Below are 19,042 nucleotides of genomic sequence, written 5' to 3'. Positions count from 1 at the left end.
AGGCTGCAAAACTGCTGCTTTGTGTTTGTGTGTGCTGGTGTGACTATCGCTGTGAGGACCAAGCACGGCTGTTTCACCATCAGAGCGAGGACACTTTGGCCTCTGTGTGTCACGCTCCTTTAAAGGACTGTGTGATTGTTCAAACTTTGTTTGGGGGTCAGGATCAGGGGCTGTGGGTGGCTGTACATACAGCAGATGTCCTCACAGAGACAGCGATATAAACTTGTGTGTGTGTGTGTGTGTGTCAGCCTGGCACACAGTCGCAGTATGCACGCTATGTACTCGGCATGCCAACTCAGCCTCAGCACTGCAATGCAGCGCTGTGCATTTAGCCAAGTCATACCACACGCACACACACACACACACTGACACACACGTGGAGTGGTGTGTGTGTGACAGTGTGTGTGACAGCCTACATGTGTGTTTTTAGCGAGTTTTCATGAGTAATGTTCAACCTTGCAGCGTGTTCTATGTAATGCATGCTCGCCCGCCCCCCTCTCTCTCTCTCGTCCTCTGCAGGGCAGTTAGCCGCATTAGCTCCCTTGCTGTCCTCAGATGACTCCTCCTCCTCCTCCTCCTCGGCTGTCTGCTGTGTCTCTGCCTCCCCCTCCTCCCTCCCTTCCCCCCTCCTGTGACACACCAGACGATGCGTTGACTGAGCGCAGGAGAAGAAGAAAACCTCTCCCTGCCAGCCGTCCTGCCTGCTGCATGGAGGAAAAGCAGAGGAGGAAGAGGAGCAGAGAGGAGGTAAGGAGGTGTCTCTCTTTCTGACATCCGTCCTCCTCTGGCTGTCTCTCTGCTGTCTGTCTGTCTGTCCCGGCACTCTTAAACTGTCTGTTTAACCTGTCTGTCTGTCGCTCTGTCAAACTCTGTTCCTCACTCTGAGCTGTCTGTCTGTCTGTCTGCTGCTCCGTAAACAACAAAAACACTGAGCTCAACTCTGAGATCCACTCACCTGGAATCGGCTGTAGCAGACTGTCCCGAACTCTGCCGGACTACAGTGGACTGTGCAGAACTCGACTGGGTGGTATCAGACTGTCCTGAGCTCCAGTCCACTGGGGACGATTCTGTTGGACTGTAGGTGACGGTCCTGAACTGTAGAGGACTATAGAGGATCCTGCAGGGTTGTAGTGAGCCGCAGAGTGCTTGGCTGGACTTCAGCACAATATTCTGAACTGTAGTGGTCTGCAGAGGACTTGGTTGACTTTAGCAGAGTATAGAGGAGTCTGCTGGATTGTAGATGACTGTAGTGGACATCAGTGGACTGTACTGGACCCTGCTTGGTTGTAGTGGGGTGTGGTGGACTTGGTTGAACTGTAGGGGACTCTGTTGGACTTTGGTAGACTGTCCTAAAATGTAGTGGACTATCATGAGATGATGAGATAGCCTTTATTTGTCAGTTGCAGGTCTTTTGCCCACAACCGAGATGACAGACCTTGACGACCGTACATACAATACAAACATCACATTGGGGAGACAGGTCAGGCCAGGTAGCGAGGAAAAAAACATCGAAATATGTAACACAAAAGGATAATACAGGAATGCACAGATATCAACACACCATAGCACAATAAACACAGACAAGCAACATGGGAAAGAGTTCCAGTGTGTACATCTGATCTGGGACCGTTAACACAGTCGTTATCAGGGAGTTTTTGTTCAGCTCCAGCCTTGAGCCCACAGCTGGCGCCGAAGGGGTAGCCGCATTATGATGGTGATTTTTCTTTTTGCAAACAGCTCATGAGAATTTCAAGCTGTTTTTAACACTCCGACACTGGTCTCTCAATCTCCTGTTGGATAGCTGCGAGTTTCTCCATGATGTTATTAGCCGTCGATTCCGTGATCTTGTCACTCTTTTGCTCACAGAGCAGATTCTGAGACCTCACGACCACAGCCAACTGATCCGTGATGTATTCCAGCTTCCGCCCATAGGTGTTGTTCTGAGCGGATTCTTCCCTGATGTGTCCCAATATCCGCTCAGAGATGTTATTCTGAGTATTCACTGCAGCCGCAAGCGCCTCCAAGCTCTTAACCATGCTGCCTTCCGTGAGCCCTTTCTGAGAAGCCGCACCTCGTCCCATTGATTCAATCCCAGCGGGCAGCCTTGTGGGGGTTTGAACAGCCGGTTCCGCTTTCTTAATTCTCCGATAAGCCAGGGCCAGGCCAGCTCCGATCAGCAAGAACCCTGTTATCATGGTTCCGAATAGGTAGATATCTTCAGCGTCCTCGATCGACAGTCCCGCCAGGCACACGATCCTCCATTTCTGCCACCCGTCCATCGTGTATCCGGCAGGGAAGGTCCCTCCAGGGCACTCGGGCTCTCCCGAGCCCAGACTTCTCGTTGAGAAAAGGGTGTCAATAGCATTCAGAGACCAGTTGATCAAATCCATAATTCTCTTTTAGGTTTTAGACACAGACTGTGAGAGAGTGTTCCAGGGAAAGTAATACAAAAAAAACACGAGACTAGACAAGGACATAAGAACTAAGCAGGGAAGATAAGGGAGAGGAGAAAAAGTGTGTCCGCCTCCTCCGAGAGCCAAAGCAGTGTGTGGACTGTGTGGGATTCTGGTAGACTACAGGAGAACTTCCTTGACATTGGATTGCAGAGGACTCTTCTGGACTTTAGCAGACTATACTAAACTGAAGTGGTCTGTAAAGGACTTGGTTGGACTGTAGTTGACTCTCATGCACAATAGGGACTGGTTCTGGACTACAGTGGACTGTGCTGGATTCTACATGACTATAGTGGACCATAGTGGGGTGTACAAGGACCTGGTAGACTATAGGAGACTGTGTTGGACTCAGCTGGACTGTAGCACTGCAGAGGGCTCTGTTGGACTTGAGCAGACTATGCTGGGCTGTTTGAACTGTAGTGGAGTTTGCTGGACTTTAGCTGAGTCTGTTGGACTATACTGGACCACAGGTCTGGGTCTGGGTCCATGTCTCTGGCCATTATTTATTTATAGTGAGCTCATGGATGATTATGTCAAAACTGCATACAGAGTTCTGCTCCCTGAGTTTAGTCTTTCAGGCAAAATCATGCAGGAGAAGCTTTGAAAGCCCCTCATTGGACACAGACTTTAGCTGTTGTTGTCTTTAAGAACTCAAACATCATCGTGTTATCACATGAAAATAAAACCCTCCAAAACACAAGGTGTCACTGTAAGGCTGTCCCAGCACTGACACACATTCAGTTTTAAATCTCTGCAGCAGTGTGGAACTTTCTGTGGAGATGATATTAGACTCCAACACATATGCTTTTACATTTCATCATGTTTGTCCTGGAGGACAGCAGACACTTTGAACTGGAACAGAAAGAACATCAGCTTTTCTCTCACTAAAGGACAAACACTGCTTCAGGATCTTCAATTCAGTTTATATAGAGCCAGTTCATAACAACAGTCGGCTCAAGGTGACATCTCAAAGCTAAAATTCAGGGTAAGAAGTTACATTTTGTCGGGTTTCTCTGTATTCCCAACATTTTTGAAAAGCTGAGAAACAAAAACAATTTAGAACAAACTTTAAATTAATAAGTTCATTAAATGATCTCTGACTTGACCAAAGTCTGGTTAGTGGCAGAAGCGAATGAGTGTTTTTACCATTTAGCCTAAAACGTTACACCAAAGGAAACACGTGAGGAAACTCTGACAGATGCTGAACACATCTGATTTTGCACATTTCATTCATGTACTGAACAAATGTTCCCATCTTTTTGTTAAAATCAGCACAATTTTAGGTTTCATACAGGGCGGTGTCATCTGCGTATACACACACCGTCCATTCTTTATGTAACAACAGTGGATCTGGTACTGATCCCTGTGGAACACCGGAACAAAGCAAAGCAAACACCTTAAACTGAAAGTCAGCTGCAGTTTGAATGAAACACTTTCCATGTAAATATAGTTTCTTTTTTTTTTTTTCTTTTTTCTTTTTAAACCTGTCCCGTTTGGTTCTTTTGCCATCAGAATTATTGTCTAAAGGTGAAGAAAGATGCCCAACGGATTTACTTTACCAAATGGACCATCCCAGCCTTGCCGTAATGGTCCATTTGATTCACCTTTAATTGTTTATTTTATTTTCACTTGTTGTATGCGGGACAGACTTTACTGAGGGAAAGAAAATCAGCTGAGAAGAGGGACGGGGAAAAAGGGCAAAAACCAAAAACCAACAGAATAAGCAGACAAAAAATACATATATCGATCACCTGGATCACCTGTTGAGAAAGAAAAAAGAAAGCAAGAAGAAGAAAACGAGAGTAATAAACATCATCACGATGATCTATGGGAATATGACAGTAAATACTAAATATTAAACATTATTGTGCAGCACGTAAGATCGACAGCGCACAGTGTGCTTTGAGGTAGGAGCCAAAAAGGATGTAGTTTGTGTGTGATCACCTGTGTGTGCACCTGTGAGCATGGACGCGCTTGTTTTTTTTTTTTTTTAAAGGTTCCTTCATGTAATGATCTGCTAGAGGGTGTGGGGGGGCACTGCCCCGTCCTCCAGGGCATGAAGCAGGTATGGAGGAGATCAAAACTCCAGACATCCAGAGGCCCCCAGAACACAAGAGACCAAGGAAGACCAACAGAGGGCAGCAGCATGCTATCCCAGAAAGAGCTGAGGAGAGTCCCAGATGAGGGGTCACTCAGCAGCCGCGAGCAGAAGCCAGGGGGTTGCAGTGACGTGCCCGTGAGCTCCGCCCGGCAGCCAGCTGTGCCTGAGTGACCGAGCTCCGGGCCGAGAGGCCGAGGGCACCCCATCCCCGAAGTGGCCCGAGCGAGCCCCAGGCTCCAGGCCCCGATAAGCAGCCGCCAAGGAGTGAGCCAGTGTGTACCTGGGCGCCCACCCCCGGACACACAGAACCACCAACGCACCGATGTCTGAGGGCGTCTGCCACCGGCAGGGGAAGTGGTGGGGGGAGATAGGCCTCCAAACCTTGGAGGGCCTGAGATGTCCCCAGAGAGGTGGCGTCTGATACCCAACCTGACATATAGACACAGACATACAGGCACACACAGATACAAACATCCATTCCCACCCTCATGCTCTCATAAGCAATTATTCCACACTCAACCAACGTGGAGACAGACATAAAGAGACGCTGTACACATAATCACTCTCCCCAAGCGTACTCTAAGAACCGGGTCTAGGTACCCTTGCCCCTGGAGGGGGAAACTGCACCCAGACCCAGGTGGTGTTACCCTTTTCCCTGCGGTGGGGAGAAGCAGACCGCCCCGACTCCGTAGCAGCAGGGAGGCCCCACATAAATATAGTTTCTTAAATGTAGTATCCTACTGACTGCTTGAGTTACAGCGGTCCCTCGTTTATTGCAGGAGTTACGTTCTAAAAATAACCCGCGATAGGTGAAATCCATGAAGTAGCCACCTTTATTTTTTACAATCATTATAGATGTTTTAAGGCTGTAAAACCCCTCACTACACACTTTATACACTTTTCTCAGACAGGCATGAACATTTTCACACATTTCTCTCTTGTTTAAACTCTCTCAAAGTTCAAACCTTCATAGAAAAATAAGCCCAGTATTATAGACTGAAACCAAAGATCAAACCCTGTTTTCAGGTCCAGAACATGGGAATAGAGCAGCTGGCAGAGAATTCAACATTAATGAATCAATGGTATGGAAGTAGAGGAAGCAAGGAGAATGAGTTGAGTAAAGTTTGACTGTTTTGTTTCGCTTAATGCGCCTTATAGTCCGAAAAATACAGTAACTTCTAACTTCCTTTAGCATTAAGCAGAAGTCCAACTTTTTGTGCGATGGTTACCATCTTCCTCCGCCTTTGGGTGCTACTGCAGGTGCCTTTGATGGTGCAAAAAGTTTCATCGACATTGTTGTGTTTGTTGGGGAGAAAACGTATAAACATACAGTACAGCACTTCAGAGTCACACTGCTAGCGATCGAAGATTTATGTAAATTTGACAAGCTGACCGCATTCTGTACTGTACAGGAGACACGGCACGGAGGAGATTGACAGTGGTCTACAGCCAATCAGGATGCAGAACACAGTGCGCTGTAAGAAAAAAAAAAAAAACAAAAAAAAAGCAAAGTTGCACAAAAAAAATCTGGTAAACAGCGAAGCAGCAAAAATGGAACCGTGTTGTAGCGAGGGACTAGTGTACTTCACGGTTGAAGGTTTGACAGTAAATACATTTGGAAGGATTAACAACCTCTGGCAGCTCATACATGGCCATCACACCAGCAGAGAAGCAAGGATTTCCTTTTCACCAACTTGTTCTCATCGTCTAGTGGCTTTGTTGTTGAATTTAGTTTCCAAATTAAGTTTTTTCCGACTAATGAAGAGATAGTTCAGGCAACAAACAAGAAAAAAGAAGAAAACAGGTAGTAACAAATGCTTGAACTGCAAAGCTGTTTCATTAGTTCAGATTCATTCAGAATAGCAGAAGTTTGATTATGGAAGTAGTCCCAAAGGACGTCCCGTCTGTAGATGTAAAGTCATATAAAGTTTGAACAAAGATGCAGCTTTTCAAACGCCGTGTCCCTTCTCTCAGCCCACCTGCCGTAGCTTTGCCCACACGTTGGCATCACTTTGCTGTAACTGCAGCATTTCTGATTCATCCTCAAAGCTGACTGAAGGTAAACCCTTAAATTGGTACATTTTTCACTACAGTGACTCGGGATGATTTTAAAACAATCAGAATTTCCAAACTAAAGGCAAAACAGGAAAAATAAAACCCTCCGTGGCTTCACAGCTGCCACTTACATGACCTGATCAGATTTGTCTGTAATGATACGTCATCCTCTCTAAATCAATCATTTGGTTCAAAAACAACAGCGCTCTGATGGAGACGCGCTCAGCACACCATCCGCACTGTGGCTCCTCCTCCCGGCGTGCCGAGGTTCCTCACCTCGAATATTTCTGACCAAACCCTCTTGTGAGATGCTCAGTGTCTTTCCACAGACGCCAGCCGAAGCGGTCGAGATGCCCCTCGTCCGTCAGGCCAACCCGGCTGCTCAATGACTCACCCATGAATACATTTCCTTACAAAGCCTCCGTGTTTGTGAGCCTCAGACTTCAGCTCCTTGTTTTAGACACTGATGAGTCAGACTGAACGCTGCCTCCTGATCACCTGACTCTCAGCAAACACCTCTGTCTGCACTTCACCTGTTTATTTATCCACACCTCCACCTCACAGACAAACAGCTTTGAGCGTGACCTAGAGATCCAACCACTCAACAGAAAGTGTGCAGAAACGTTCACTTTCTTCTGATTGATCAACTTCCAGAAGCTTGCCGAGGGGCAGCTCCAAGATCTTCAACTGTATAAAAGTAACCGCGTCACTCGGCAGCCGTCATAAGTGCATCTTATTTTGAAAGGATATCTAAATGCAGCTTCATTGAAAAGGTCGCGAGACAAAGACACAGAATCATCAGTCATAACTAAAAACACCGAATTCCCCAGAAACCAACCATAGTGTGGCTTTCTGAGATGAATTCACTTTGGCGTTATTAGTTGTGTCACTCTCTGATCACCTGATGAATCCACAGTGACATCATAATACAAAAACAGTATTTTCAAGCTTCAGCGTCAGCATTTGAGGCACCGCCATGTTGGTTTTTCATTCCAGAGGTGACCACATCTGGATGAGAGAGCAGAGTGGTCAGTGATGACATCAGCAACATCCAATCAAAATCCTCAAATTTCTCTAAACTGAAGCTCCGCCTTCTTAGTAAACACGATCCAGATGTCCAGTTCAGGTGAAACCTAGCAGACCATTCGCAGCTACAGCCACCCGTGTAGCCTCCACCTGTCAGTCAAAGAGGCCACGCCCCCAAAAAGGCAAACTGTATCCCTTAATGTGAAGTATAAAAACTTCCTCCGTCAGGTGTTATGAAGGGTTGTTCTTTACACTGAAGTCAAAGACTCTTCAAACAGACACCTCGGCCACTCTCTGCAAACATTATTTAAATGTCTGACCACTCGTTTTGGGTCTAAATCTTACCTGAGCGATAATAAAGTTTCATGAATTTGGACTAAAACCTGTGGTCAGTTTGACTTTTTCTCTCTGCACTCAGACTTACAATGAAAACAAAACTGAATAGAATATTTATTTCCAACATGTTAAAATCATCAGTGTTTTTATTTTTAAACAAACAGACTCGATGAAACGGCTTTTCGATCCGTTTAATGGGTTTAAATAAGGTTATCACAGGTTTGAATGGGTGGACCTGATGTTTCTGATGCCCTGTGTTTGAGCACGCTCAGTGTGTTTGTTTGTTGGACTCTAGAGGCGCTCCGCGGGAGACGCTCGGCTGTCTGCAGCAGGTTTGAGGTTTTCCTGTTTCCGTGTCGGTGAGCAGGTGTGGGTTAAACATGTCCTCGGTTTGTTCTGCGGGCACGTGAGACGCCGTGAGGGTTTGACCTCTCCTCCTTTTGTCTCCCTCTCTACATTTCAGCTGTTTCTCTGGACCGAGCTGATCTGCATCTTAATGATTGACCGCCTCCTTCTCAACCTGAACCCCCCGCCTCCTTGCTGACCTTTGACCTCACTGTTTGTTCTGCACCAGCATTATGGACCTCAGACTTTTTGGAGGAACTTTCTGCAGCATCCCTGACACCTAAACGCCCCGCTGTCTGCATCCGTCAGCCCAGCTCTGGCTCACCAGGACTGTCATCGAACCGCCGTCCACTTCCCGTTGCGACCTCAGCGAGCCGACGGCCTCCACCATGTCGGAGGGGCTACTGCAGGTGGAGATCCCCGACTTCGGCAGCAGCGTGCTGGGCAGCCTGAACGAGCAGCGGCTGCTGGGTCACTACTGCGACGTCTCCATCCTGGTGCAGGGTCAGGCCTTCAAGGCGCACCGGGCTGTCCTTGCCGCCTCCTCACTCTACTTCAGAGACCTGTTCAGCTCTGCGGCCGACTCCGCCTCCTCTTCCTCCGACTCCTCCTCCCAGGCGGTGTTCGAGCTCCCGTCCTCAGTGACGCCGACGTGTTTCCAGCAGATTCTGTCCTTCTGCTACACGGGACGCCTCAGCATGGCGGCCAGCGAGCAGCTGGTGCTCATGTACACCGCCGGGTACCTGCAGATCCAGAACATCGTGGAGCGCGGCATGGAGCTGATGATGATGAAGGCTTCCTCTGCCTCCTCACCGCTCTGCTGTGACTCACAGGTGGGTCTAAACAGAGGTTAGTGGGAGACAGCAGCATCTAGTGGACATCAGGAGAACTGCAGCTACCACAGGAGACTGTTTATGTGTTTTTCTTCTCTTTGTAACTGTATTTAAACGTTTATGTTTACAGACAACCTCAGCAGACGAGCTCGGGGGCTTTGACACCCAGACAGCCCAGCAGCAGCAGCAGCATGGCGCCCCCCAGCTGCAGGAAGTAAGTCCAGACCAGCCGGCATTGAGCCCCGAGGAGCTGCTGCTTGCCGTCAGCAGGATCAAACAGGAGCGAGCCGACACGCCTCCTGCAGAGGAGGCCGGAGGAGCAGCAGGAACAGGAGGAGGAGGAGAGGAGACCAGGTGAGGAAATGTTTTCTCAGTGTTGGAAAGATTATTCCAAACCGAGTCAGAGATGTCTGCCCAGTCCAGACGCAGAGGGTGGAGGACCGCCCACCTGTTCAGTAACCAGACGGAAAAGAAAGAACAAATGATGCTTTATGTGTGTGTCATACATGATGTTTTTATCTCATATCACACACTTATTTAAAGTCTGCGTGGATGACTGCAGGAAATCTTCAGGGAGAATTCCCACACATGCTTTCCAGGCCTCTCTCACCTCGGATGGGACGACTTCCTGTGCTGCTGAACTGAGCTGTGGATCCAACACTTCGCTGTAATGGAAGCAATGGAGGAGACAGTGTGGCAGTGACCCTAGCAGTCTAACATGTGGCTTGTGCTAACTGCTTACCAAAGCTCAGTGAACTTGCCTTGAGAGTGATTTGCTGATGCTGCTTTAACGTCAACACCAGGAGTGGCCACATCGAGGACGCTGTCATTGAATCAAAGCTGACGTTCATTTAGGAGATGACGGGGGGGAGGGTCTACTTTGTGAATGATGAGTCGATGACCAATGAGGGTGCAGGGTCACAAAGTGGATAGATCCATCTTTTACACTGTCAGGTTTTTGCCTGACTCTAACTCTACGTATGAAGTTTGGTATTGTGTATGAGGCGACCTGGATTAAATATACCTTTGTACCTGTAACTGATCCCTGGTATTAGAATCCCAGATAAATGGATCCCACCCTCAGCTGTGTACCCGGGACGAGTGTTTGGACCTTGATGAAGGTTTGTGATGCCATTCTTCTCCTGCTGGTTCTCTCCTCAGAGTGGACATTGCAGCAGAGCTCCAGTCCTCCAGGAGCACGGCTTTGTGTTACCTGGGTGCAGGTGGAGGGCTGGTTCCGGGTCTGCAGTCCTATCTGCTGGCAGGCGGGGGTCGCTCCAGTCCAGGAGGATCCAGTCTCCCCACAGACTCTCCCCCATCCCACCCACCCACCGAGGAAGAGCTGGAGGAAGATTACTACGGCAACGCTGTACACCCCGGACTCTATCAGCACATCTATGGACACCCCGGAAACCCCTACAGTGAGTATTTATCCACCACCCAAATCAATATCAATTATACATCACAAAATAACAACAGCAGTTCCTCGAGGTGCTTTATATTGTAAGGTAAGCAGCCTATAATAATGCAGAGAAACCCCAACAATCACATGACCCCCTATGAGCAAGCAGGTGGTGACAGTGGGTTAGCCCTGCGACAGACTGGGATAGGCTCCAGCCCCCCGCCACCCTGAGAGGGATAAGAGGAAGAGAATGGATGGATGCAGTAAAACGTTGGTGTTCAGTTTAATACCTCGTCTAAAACAAAAAGGCAGTAATTGATAACAGAAGTCACATGGGCACTTCCTTTGAAAAATATGCAAAATATTTCCTTTTTTATTCAAATAACATCCTGTAAACAGGGGCTCCGGTTACCCAGTTCTCCTGTTTCCAAGGATATGTTTTCTGCCCCGAACTGATTCAAGCAGGTCTGTAGTTCATTTTTGGTCACTTCTGACCATTTCAAAGCGATTAAAGAGAACCCCCCCCTACAAAAGCATTTGAGCCAGCCACGCTGAGGACAAATGACACATGCTAAATAAGTTGTTGTCTTGAGTTAGCGGGGCCTACGCTACCTTCTGCACCGGCTACAGGGGCCTGGCTGGCTAGGGGTGTTTGGAGGGTGCCGGAGTCTCCAATTCAGTGATCCTGGCCTCCAGAGCTGCAGACAGGCTACATTTATTACAAGTATCATTACTGCTAAAGGAGGCCGAGGAGTAACTGAACAAAGTGCAGGAGGGACGGGTGAGCATGCTAGCGAGTCAGCTATAAGCTAAGCTAAGCTAGCAAATTCTTAAAGACACAGTGAGTGAGGGACCGAGCAGCGAAGACACACAGGACACAGGAGAAATGTCTCCAAAGTGGGATTTTTTATTTTACCCCCTAAAAAGTTTAAAAAGACAAAGTTCAAAATATAATTAATGGGCCCGTAAAACAGGTCAGCTAAATATAACTCTACTCAAAAAGTGACCTACAGAAACTTAACTACCCAAACAAAGTAGACACAACTTAACTCACAAACTGACCTAAACACAAACACACAGGAGGGTAACCTTTACGTGGTTTGGCCGAACCGTTTACAGACAACAGGGGAAACAGAACAAACACCAATACTAACTAGAAACAAAACAACACTAAACCTAAAACAGTCGTGTTGCTGACAAGCACATGGCTGGTTCCGCTGGTCACACCTTTCACCCAGACAGGAAGCACCTCCCCAAACCAGGTAACTCAAAGAAACAGAAACATAATTAACATAAAACAATATATTTACACACCCCACACAGTGCTAATCTGTGCACTTTATAATATCACTGTTAGGTTTAAGTTTAGAAATGAATGAATGATATGACTGAAATACATGTTTACCTGCAAACCAGACTAATGAGGTGAGTGTGTGGACTGATTTCAGCCATCACACAGTCACTGACACTGTAAGGATGATGAGTGTGTGTGTGGATATGTGAAGATTACACTATGAAATAAGATGTTAGAGCAGGTAAAGGTTTTGGGTCCTTTTGTCCACTAACTTTCCTAATAGGACGATTCTCGAGGTGTTACCATGGTGACTATGTAAACGTCATCCTGTGGGTTCTCTGCCTTTTTGGTGATTTTCTATGTTTTTAATGTCACTTCATTAGCTGTATCCCAAAACGTCGGCTGCATCCTCCGGAGGCCCCATTTGAAGGCCGATTACGTCACAGCCCAGCGACGAAGGCTGTCCCAATTCGTAGACTCCGACAAATGCAGCCGACAAATGTGTCCTTCATTTCCCCGAATTTGAAGGATGGGTCGGGTGTGTCCTTCGTGGCCCACCATATCCCAGAATTCATAGCACAGCCCAGCCAATTCCAGTTTCCAACAATGGCGGCAGCTACTAAGTTTTAATATTACTCTTATTAATCTTTCTGGGTCACAAAATAAACTTTTAACATATTTTCAGGCGAGAATGTAGCTGTGTAAATTTCAAATATCTGCTCGGTTTATCAAGACATCGCATATTTGCAAAAGTGCTCCGACGTTTTCGGAGACGTCTGTTACCCACCAGCTCGATAGCTAGCCGGGGGGTTCAATGGTCACTTTCGAGCGGCGAGCAGCGGACTCCGGCTTCATCGTTTCAGACCCCGCTGTCTTTTCGCTACTCAGGTTAAACATGATATATAAGTCACTCGGATAACTTAAGAATGTAATTGTTTGGCTTTTTTCTGTGTTTTATTTGTTCCGGAGTAAATCGGTTTGGCTGAGATCAAAATTATTAGATTAGATTAGATTAAATAAAACTTTATTAATCCATCGGGTGGGTTCCTCCTTGGTTTTCACACAGCTGAATAAATGTCAAAAAGAAAACTGATTAAACAGAAGTGTGAGACGGTCGAGAATGTACACCAGTGTCCTGTTATATTTTAGATAGCAAGGAGCAGACGGCCGAGTTTATTAAACTCCACCGAGACAGCGGTGACGCAAATCTGAAGGCTAGACCGTCCCATTTCACAGCCTCGCACTTCCGGCCTTCTCGGTCTTCAAAGGACCCGGCCCACGTAGACCGCGAAGGCCGGGTCCTCCGAAGGATGCAGCCGACGTTTTGGGACACAGCTATAGAGACTGAAAATGTGACGTCATTCCGGGGTAAAACCGCAAAGGATTCTGGGAATGAGTGGCAAGCGGTACTACCGCACGCAGGCTTTCACATGAAAACGGTCACACAGCCATAAAAAGAAACACAAAAATGGCAAGAAGCTGTTGTATTATTAACTGCAATAGCCGGTCGCATGACAGCTACGGGAAGCCGACGGGTAAAGAGATCAGGTTTTATCGGATTACGTCGTGGAAGAGAAATTGTTTATGTTTCCGAAGTAACAAAGAGCCGACGGATGGCCTGGATTGCAGCCATTGGAAGACCAAATATAACGTCCCAGAACACTCCAGCTCACATGTTAGTCTGCTCCAAGCATTTCCACAAAGGTAAGTCTTCTGTTGTAGTTATTACGTAATTTATCACAACATAATTGTTGATGTAGGTTACAATAATAATATTGATTTGAATTGAATTCGCTGCGCTATGCTGCTTTGTTCACTGTGGCTTTGCGGGCTAATGTTTGTTGTGTTTTGTAGGAAAACCAGCCTACAAAATGCTGGAATGCGATCCAGACTGGGCACCTCTATCAGCCTGGGTCAGACCGAGTTTAAAGCTGCTACCACAGCCAGATTTGATCGGTTAAGAGAGAGAGCGACATCAAAACAGCCACGAAACGTCCCGCATATATGTGCCCAAGGGTTGTATTGAAGCAATCAAGTGATGAATAACTGTTTTCCAGTATGTTGTTTTGCAATGTTGGTATTTTTTTTTGCATTGTTGATTTGTTTTTCACCAAAGCAGCTAATAAAGCATGATGGATTTTTACAATTTTGCGTCTTTCCTGTAAGATTCTATAATAGAATGAAACAATAGTGCCAGTTATAAATAAAGACAATAAATTGAATGAATTACGAAACACTCATTTTATTTCTATTAGATCTGAAAATGTTGTGTAATACTACAACCTGAAACCACAAATAGATGTGTTGGCCTGTACAGGAGAATAGTCCAAATCACCAAAGTAAACTGGACCTGGGCTTGTTGGAGGGATCAGAAGTTAATAAACATCTTGTGAGTGTCTGCACTCACACTTAGGACCATATAATAATAAATATGTGCGTGATGAAAGTTGGGCAGCACGCTAACGTCCTTACTCCACTCTGTATGCTCGTATGGGTCTGACCCCTTCACTCGTTTGATTTTTTCCTCCTACTTTTTTTTTTGCCTTTTCGTCAAGTCTGTCTTTGTACGGACCTGCCGTGTTCTCTGTCGTTTTGTACATAACTGTTTTGGGGGGAAGTAGGGATTAAAACCGCAAAATTAATGATTACCGGTGCTGGAAATGCTAGTGCTTGATGCAGTGTTTTGATTTTGTTGCCATTTGTACCCACAATGCAATGCGCGAAAGTCACGTGGTCTGTCAATCTCTATAGACTCCCCAACAAGACTTGTTAACACTCAGCTCGTACAGGCCCCACTGATGTCACGTATTAACTCAAACAGGTGAGTTTTGGTCATTTTACTTCCTGGGATTCCTGACACTCGCTCCCCTCCCTGTTTCTCATTGGTTCAGTCCAAGAGAAGATGGAGATGCTCCCCCTCCCATTGGCTAATGAGCGTCGGCCCTGCGTGCTGGTTGGTCGGGACAACATGGCACTTCCCGCCAGTTTGATCAGTCAGATCGGGTATCGGTGCCACCCGTCACTCTACACCGAGGGAGACCCAGGAGAGAAGGTGGAACTGGTGGCAGGTAGGACAACAGAACACCTGTCCAACTGTATCTCAGACACCTGTAACCCAGCGTCATGTGACACACGCTCACCTCTCTGTTTGTGTGTTCAGGTTCAGGTGTGTTCATGACCCGAGGTCAGCTGATGAACTGTCACCTGTGTGCTGGAGTCAAACATAAGGTGCTGCTCAGGAGGCTGTTAGCAACCTTCTTTGACAGGTGAGTTCTTACCTGGGTGAGTCACACGGATGCAGCAGCTTAGTTTAAAGAAAACATAAAGGTTGTGGTGCCTTGTGGCCTTTAACCCTGCAACCAATCAGGCTGGTTTAACTAAACCAGAATTAGGAACTAAAGGTAAGTTTGTTGAATCCAGGTATTTGATTTTCCTGTTAAAGTTTAAAGGATCAAACATTTATTTTTTCTGTTTTTAGGTACCTTACATATCTGATGAAAGTTTTAAAAGTATTGCTACAACCATGAGATTACTTTGAGTTTCACGAGTTGCTGGTGTTTCCTCAGCACACATGGACAGAAGTGTTTATGAAATCACTGATGAGCTGATGCTACACGGGGATTTCCTAATGTTTTACTTTATGCATCAAGCCAAAATCAAATTTTATGCAACAGTCTCTGACTGGAAGAAATGTGTTTAACATTTAAACCTATGTTCTGCATATTCCAGCATATAAAATAAAATCATGCTCAGTGCCAGGTTGTTTTCGTGCGAGTGGAGGAGAGATGAGGGCGTAGCCTCACAGTCTGGGGCTGGTTTGTGAGAAAGTCCTTTATCCAGGCACATGTGAGAGGAGGGAGGCCAAGAGTGACCAGTTTGGTGATGAGGATGTCCGGGATGATTGGAGGCTGAGCTGTAGTCCACGAAGAGCATTCGGACGTAGCTCTGCCGCTGCTCTAGGTGACTCAGCACAGCGTGGAGGGCTGTGGCGATGGCGTCTTCTGTGGATCTGTTTGCATGGTATGCAAACTGGTGGGGGTCGAATTCTGGGGGGAGGTAATCCTTGATGTGCTGAAGGACTAGTCTCTCAAAGCATTTCATGATTACCGGTGTGAGGGCCACAGGGCGGTAATCATTCAGGCTGGAGATGGGAGACTTCTTCGGCACTGGGATGATTGTGGCTGATTTTAGACAGGATGGGATGGCTGCCTGGTCCAGTGAGAGGTTGAAGAGTCTGGTGAAGATGAGGGTGAGCTGGTGTGCGCATGCTCTTAGTACCTTGCCAGATACTCCGTCTGGATCGGCCGCCTTCCTGGGGTTCACTGCTAGGAGCACACGTCTGACATCGTGCTCCGTTACAGTGAGTGGAGCGGTGCAGGAACCAGGTGAGGATGAGGATGGGAGTAGGGCTGAAGCAGATGAGTGCTGCTGTTGTGGTGTTTCAAAGCGGGCGAAGAAGCTGTTTATTTCCTCTGCCAGCTGCACACTCGGGTTTTCTGTTTTCGCAGTGCTGCCTCTGTGGTTTATGATGTCTATTATTCCCTGCCACACCTCCCATGTGTTGTTGCTGGACAGGTGGGACTCGATGCTTCTTTTATGGTCTGTCTTGGCTTTTTTAATCCCCCTTTTCAGGTCAGCTCGAGCAGCCCCGTACAGAGCTCTGTCACCTGACCTGAAGGCGACGTCGCGGGCTTTGAGGAGTGAGTGGACCTCGCTGGTCATCCAGGGTTTTTGGTTTGTCCACAGTCACATTTGCAGTACAGAACTTGATGTAGTCCAGCACTGATCCTGTGAAAGTTTCTAGGTCCTGGTGTTCAAAAATATCCCAGTCTGTCTCTGTGAAGCAGTCCTGTAGTTTGGAGAGAGCATTTTCAGGCCAGGTTGTAACAGTCTTTGTGGTGGGCCTGGCACTGCGTCTGAGGGGGGTGTAGGCTGGGGAGAGCAGGAGGGAGAGGTGGTCGGACTGGTCGAGGTGGGGGAGGGGCATGGTTCTATATGCATGCTTGATGTTGGAGTAAATATGATCTGGAGTGTTTTCTCCCTGGTGGGACATTTGACGTCCTGATAGAAGTTTGGGAGTCACCTGTAATTATGTTTGATGTTTAAGAACTTTCCTCCCATGAGCGGAGGGGGCTCTGAAGCGTCAGCAGCCCCGAGGCCCACAGTAACGTTAGCGCGCACCTGCTGATGTTTCCGTGACATACAAATGCCTTTGAAAGGCGTTTTTACGCCGATGTCATTAATGAACATGTGAACTGATGGATGACCCGTGTGTCACGCGTGGATGAACGCCTGGATTCGTCCTGATGAGTGTCGATGTGAAACCTGATGGTCAGAAACTCACGTTTATCAATCAGTCATATTTATGTGCCTCTATAACGCTTATCGACCCAGACGCTGTGACATCATCAGACACCATGTGACCCGGGGCTGTATGAGATCTTCCAGAAGCTTCTGACAGTCGGCAGCAGCTGGTTTACATAACAGCTCAGTCACACGTCTCGGAGGGGGAGGGGAACCTACAGCTGGTATAGGTGCTGATTGGGTTGTTATGGTTTCCATAGAAACACGCTGGCCAATAGCTGTGGGACAGGGATCCGCTCCTCCACCAATGATCCGAGCCGGAAGCCCCTGGACAACCGAGTGTTAAACACTGTCAAACGTAAGGCACACACACACACTTTGACACACGCACACAAGCCGGTTCAGCTATCTTAGTGAGGACCTTCACTGACATAATGCTTTCCCTAGCCACTTACCCTAACCATTAAAAATGAATGCCTAACCCTAACCCTTCCCCTAAACCTAACCATAACCTAATTGTAACCCTGACAGTAAAACCACATTTTGAGCCTCAAAAAGGCCTTTAAATTAGTGAGGACCGGTTTGTGTGGACTCATACACACAAACTCATACACACACACACACACGGACAGTCATACACACACACACACTCATACACACACACACACACACACACACTGTGAGTCATCATTTCTGCCTTTTATTGTATTTTAAAAAGTATTGAGATTCTCCCCCCCCCCTCCTCCTCCTCAGTGTACTGTCAGAACTTTGCTCCTAACTTTAAGGAGAGCGAGATGAACGTCATTGCAGCCGACATGTGCACCAACGCCCGCAGAGTCCGCAAACGTTGGCTCCCAAAGATCCAGTCTCTCCTCCCCGAGGGCCTCCCAGCCTCTGCAACCTCCCACCCCCGTAAGGGTAAGAAAGGAGGAGCAGTTGGAGGAGGTGGGAGTCAGGGGGCAGAGTCGGCGGCACAGTCCAGTGGAAGCCACTTTGAGCTGGACCTGCGGCAGCTCAGCGCATCCTACCTCGGCCTGGAGGCCCCGCTGTATGCTGAGCGGCGCGAGAGGGAGGCAGCAGGGGAGAGGGAGAAGGAGGCCCCGGCCACCCTCCTGCCTCACCTGCAGTTCGCTGGGTCCCGTGGAGGAGGAGGGGCCAGCGGGGGGCAAGTGGAGGAGGGGATGATGGGAGGTGAGGCGGAGGGGGACGGGAGGCTACAGACTGAACAACCACCAGACCTCCCCCTCTCCCTATCCTCCTCCTCCTCCTCTTCCTCCTCATCCTCCTCACACCCCTCCCCCCAGCCTGCGGAGCCCGCCCCTCCTCACAGGGCATTGGCTGACACAGATGAGCGAGGGGTGGAGCCTCTGGAAGACAGCCAATAAGCTTTCTAATGCATCTGCCTACCTGTATGTAAATAACACAATAGCTACCTGTCCCCCCACCCGTCTGTCTGTCTGTCCTCTCGTCTGTCTACCTGTGTGTTCCCCTACCTCACTACCTGTCCACCTGTCTACCTCTCTGCCCCGTCTGTCTGACTACCTGTCTGTCTGCTCGGCTCTGCTGCATGCTAACAGCCTCCTGCAGTCCAGCACACAGGCCCATGGCAACAGGACTGATGATGATGATGATGACGATGATGATTATACTCACTCTGATAACAACAATAAAGCTTCTTGATAATCAGATCTGCTGTTTCCGTTTGATTTGTGCCCCAAACAAAGTTTCCAAAAGTTCAGAGGGAACCGATACGCTAACACTACAAAGAGCTGCTAAAACAACCAAAACAATACGCTAAAAGAGTATCAAGACACGTTTATACACAACACATGCTGAAAGAGTACACATGTATTTGAAAACTACAGAAAATAGTTAAAGACTACAAAAATCAAT

The 19,042-nt window shown here is 47.6% G+C and overlaps 1 protein-coding gene across 1 annotated transcript; it reads left to right on the top strand.

The window, feature by feature from the left end:
• Window positions 1-611: 611 nt before the first annotated feature.
• LOC116311595 (nucleus accumbens-associated protein 2-like) lies at window positions 612-18,821 on the top strand. The gene is made up of 8 exons (XM_031728752.2): window positions 612-747; window positions 8,435-9,149; window positions 9,280-9,503; window positions 10,311-10,570; window positions 14,737-14,913; window positions 15,006-15,111; window positions 17,410-17,507; window positions 17,903-18,821. Exons 2-8 carry the CDS (start codon window positions 8,706-8,708, stop codon window positions 18,532-18,534), a joined length of 1,941 nt encoding a protein of 646 aa, XP_031584612.2. The 5' UTR covers window positions 612-747; window positions 8,435-8,705; the 3' UTR covers window positions 18,535-18,821.
• The last annotated feature ends 221 nt before the right edge of the window (window positions 18,822-19,042 follow it).

This window comes from Oreochromis aureus, linkage group 12, assembly GCF_013358895.1.
Source record: "Oreochromis aureus strain Israel breed Guangdong linkage group 12, ZZ_aureus, whole genome shotgun sequence".
NCBI classification, from domain to species: Eukaryota; Metazoa; Chordata; class Actinopteri; order Cichliformes; family Cichlidae; genus Oreochromis; species Oreochromis aureus.
This window is presented reverse-complemented; position numbering and strand designations above follow the sequence as displayed.

Excerpts from the sequence above, each read along its gene's own strand:
- LOC116311595 (XM_031728752.2), top strand. The coding sequence starts at position 8,706 with ATGTCGGAGGGGCTACTGCAGGTGGAGATCCCCGACTTCGGCAGCAGC. Across the intron at positions 14,914-15,005 it reads GAAGGTGGAACTGGTGGCAG|GTTCAGGTGTGTTCATGACC; the intron begins GTAGGACAACAG and ends TTGTGTGTTCAG. Across the intron at positions 17,508-17,902 it reads AGTGTTAAACACTGTCAAAC|TGTACTGTCAGAACTTTGCT; the intron begins GTAAGGCACACA and ends CCTCCTCCTCAG.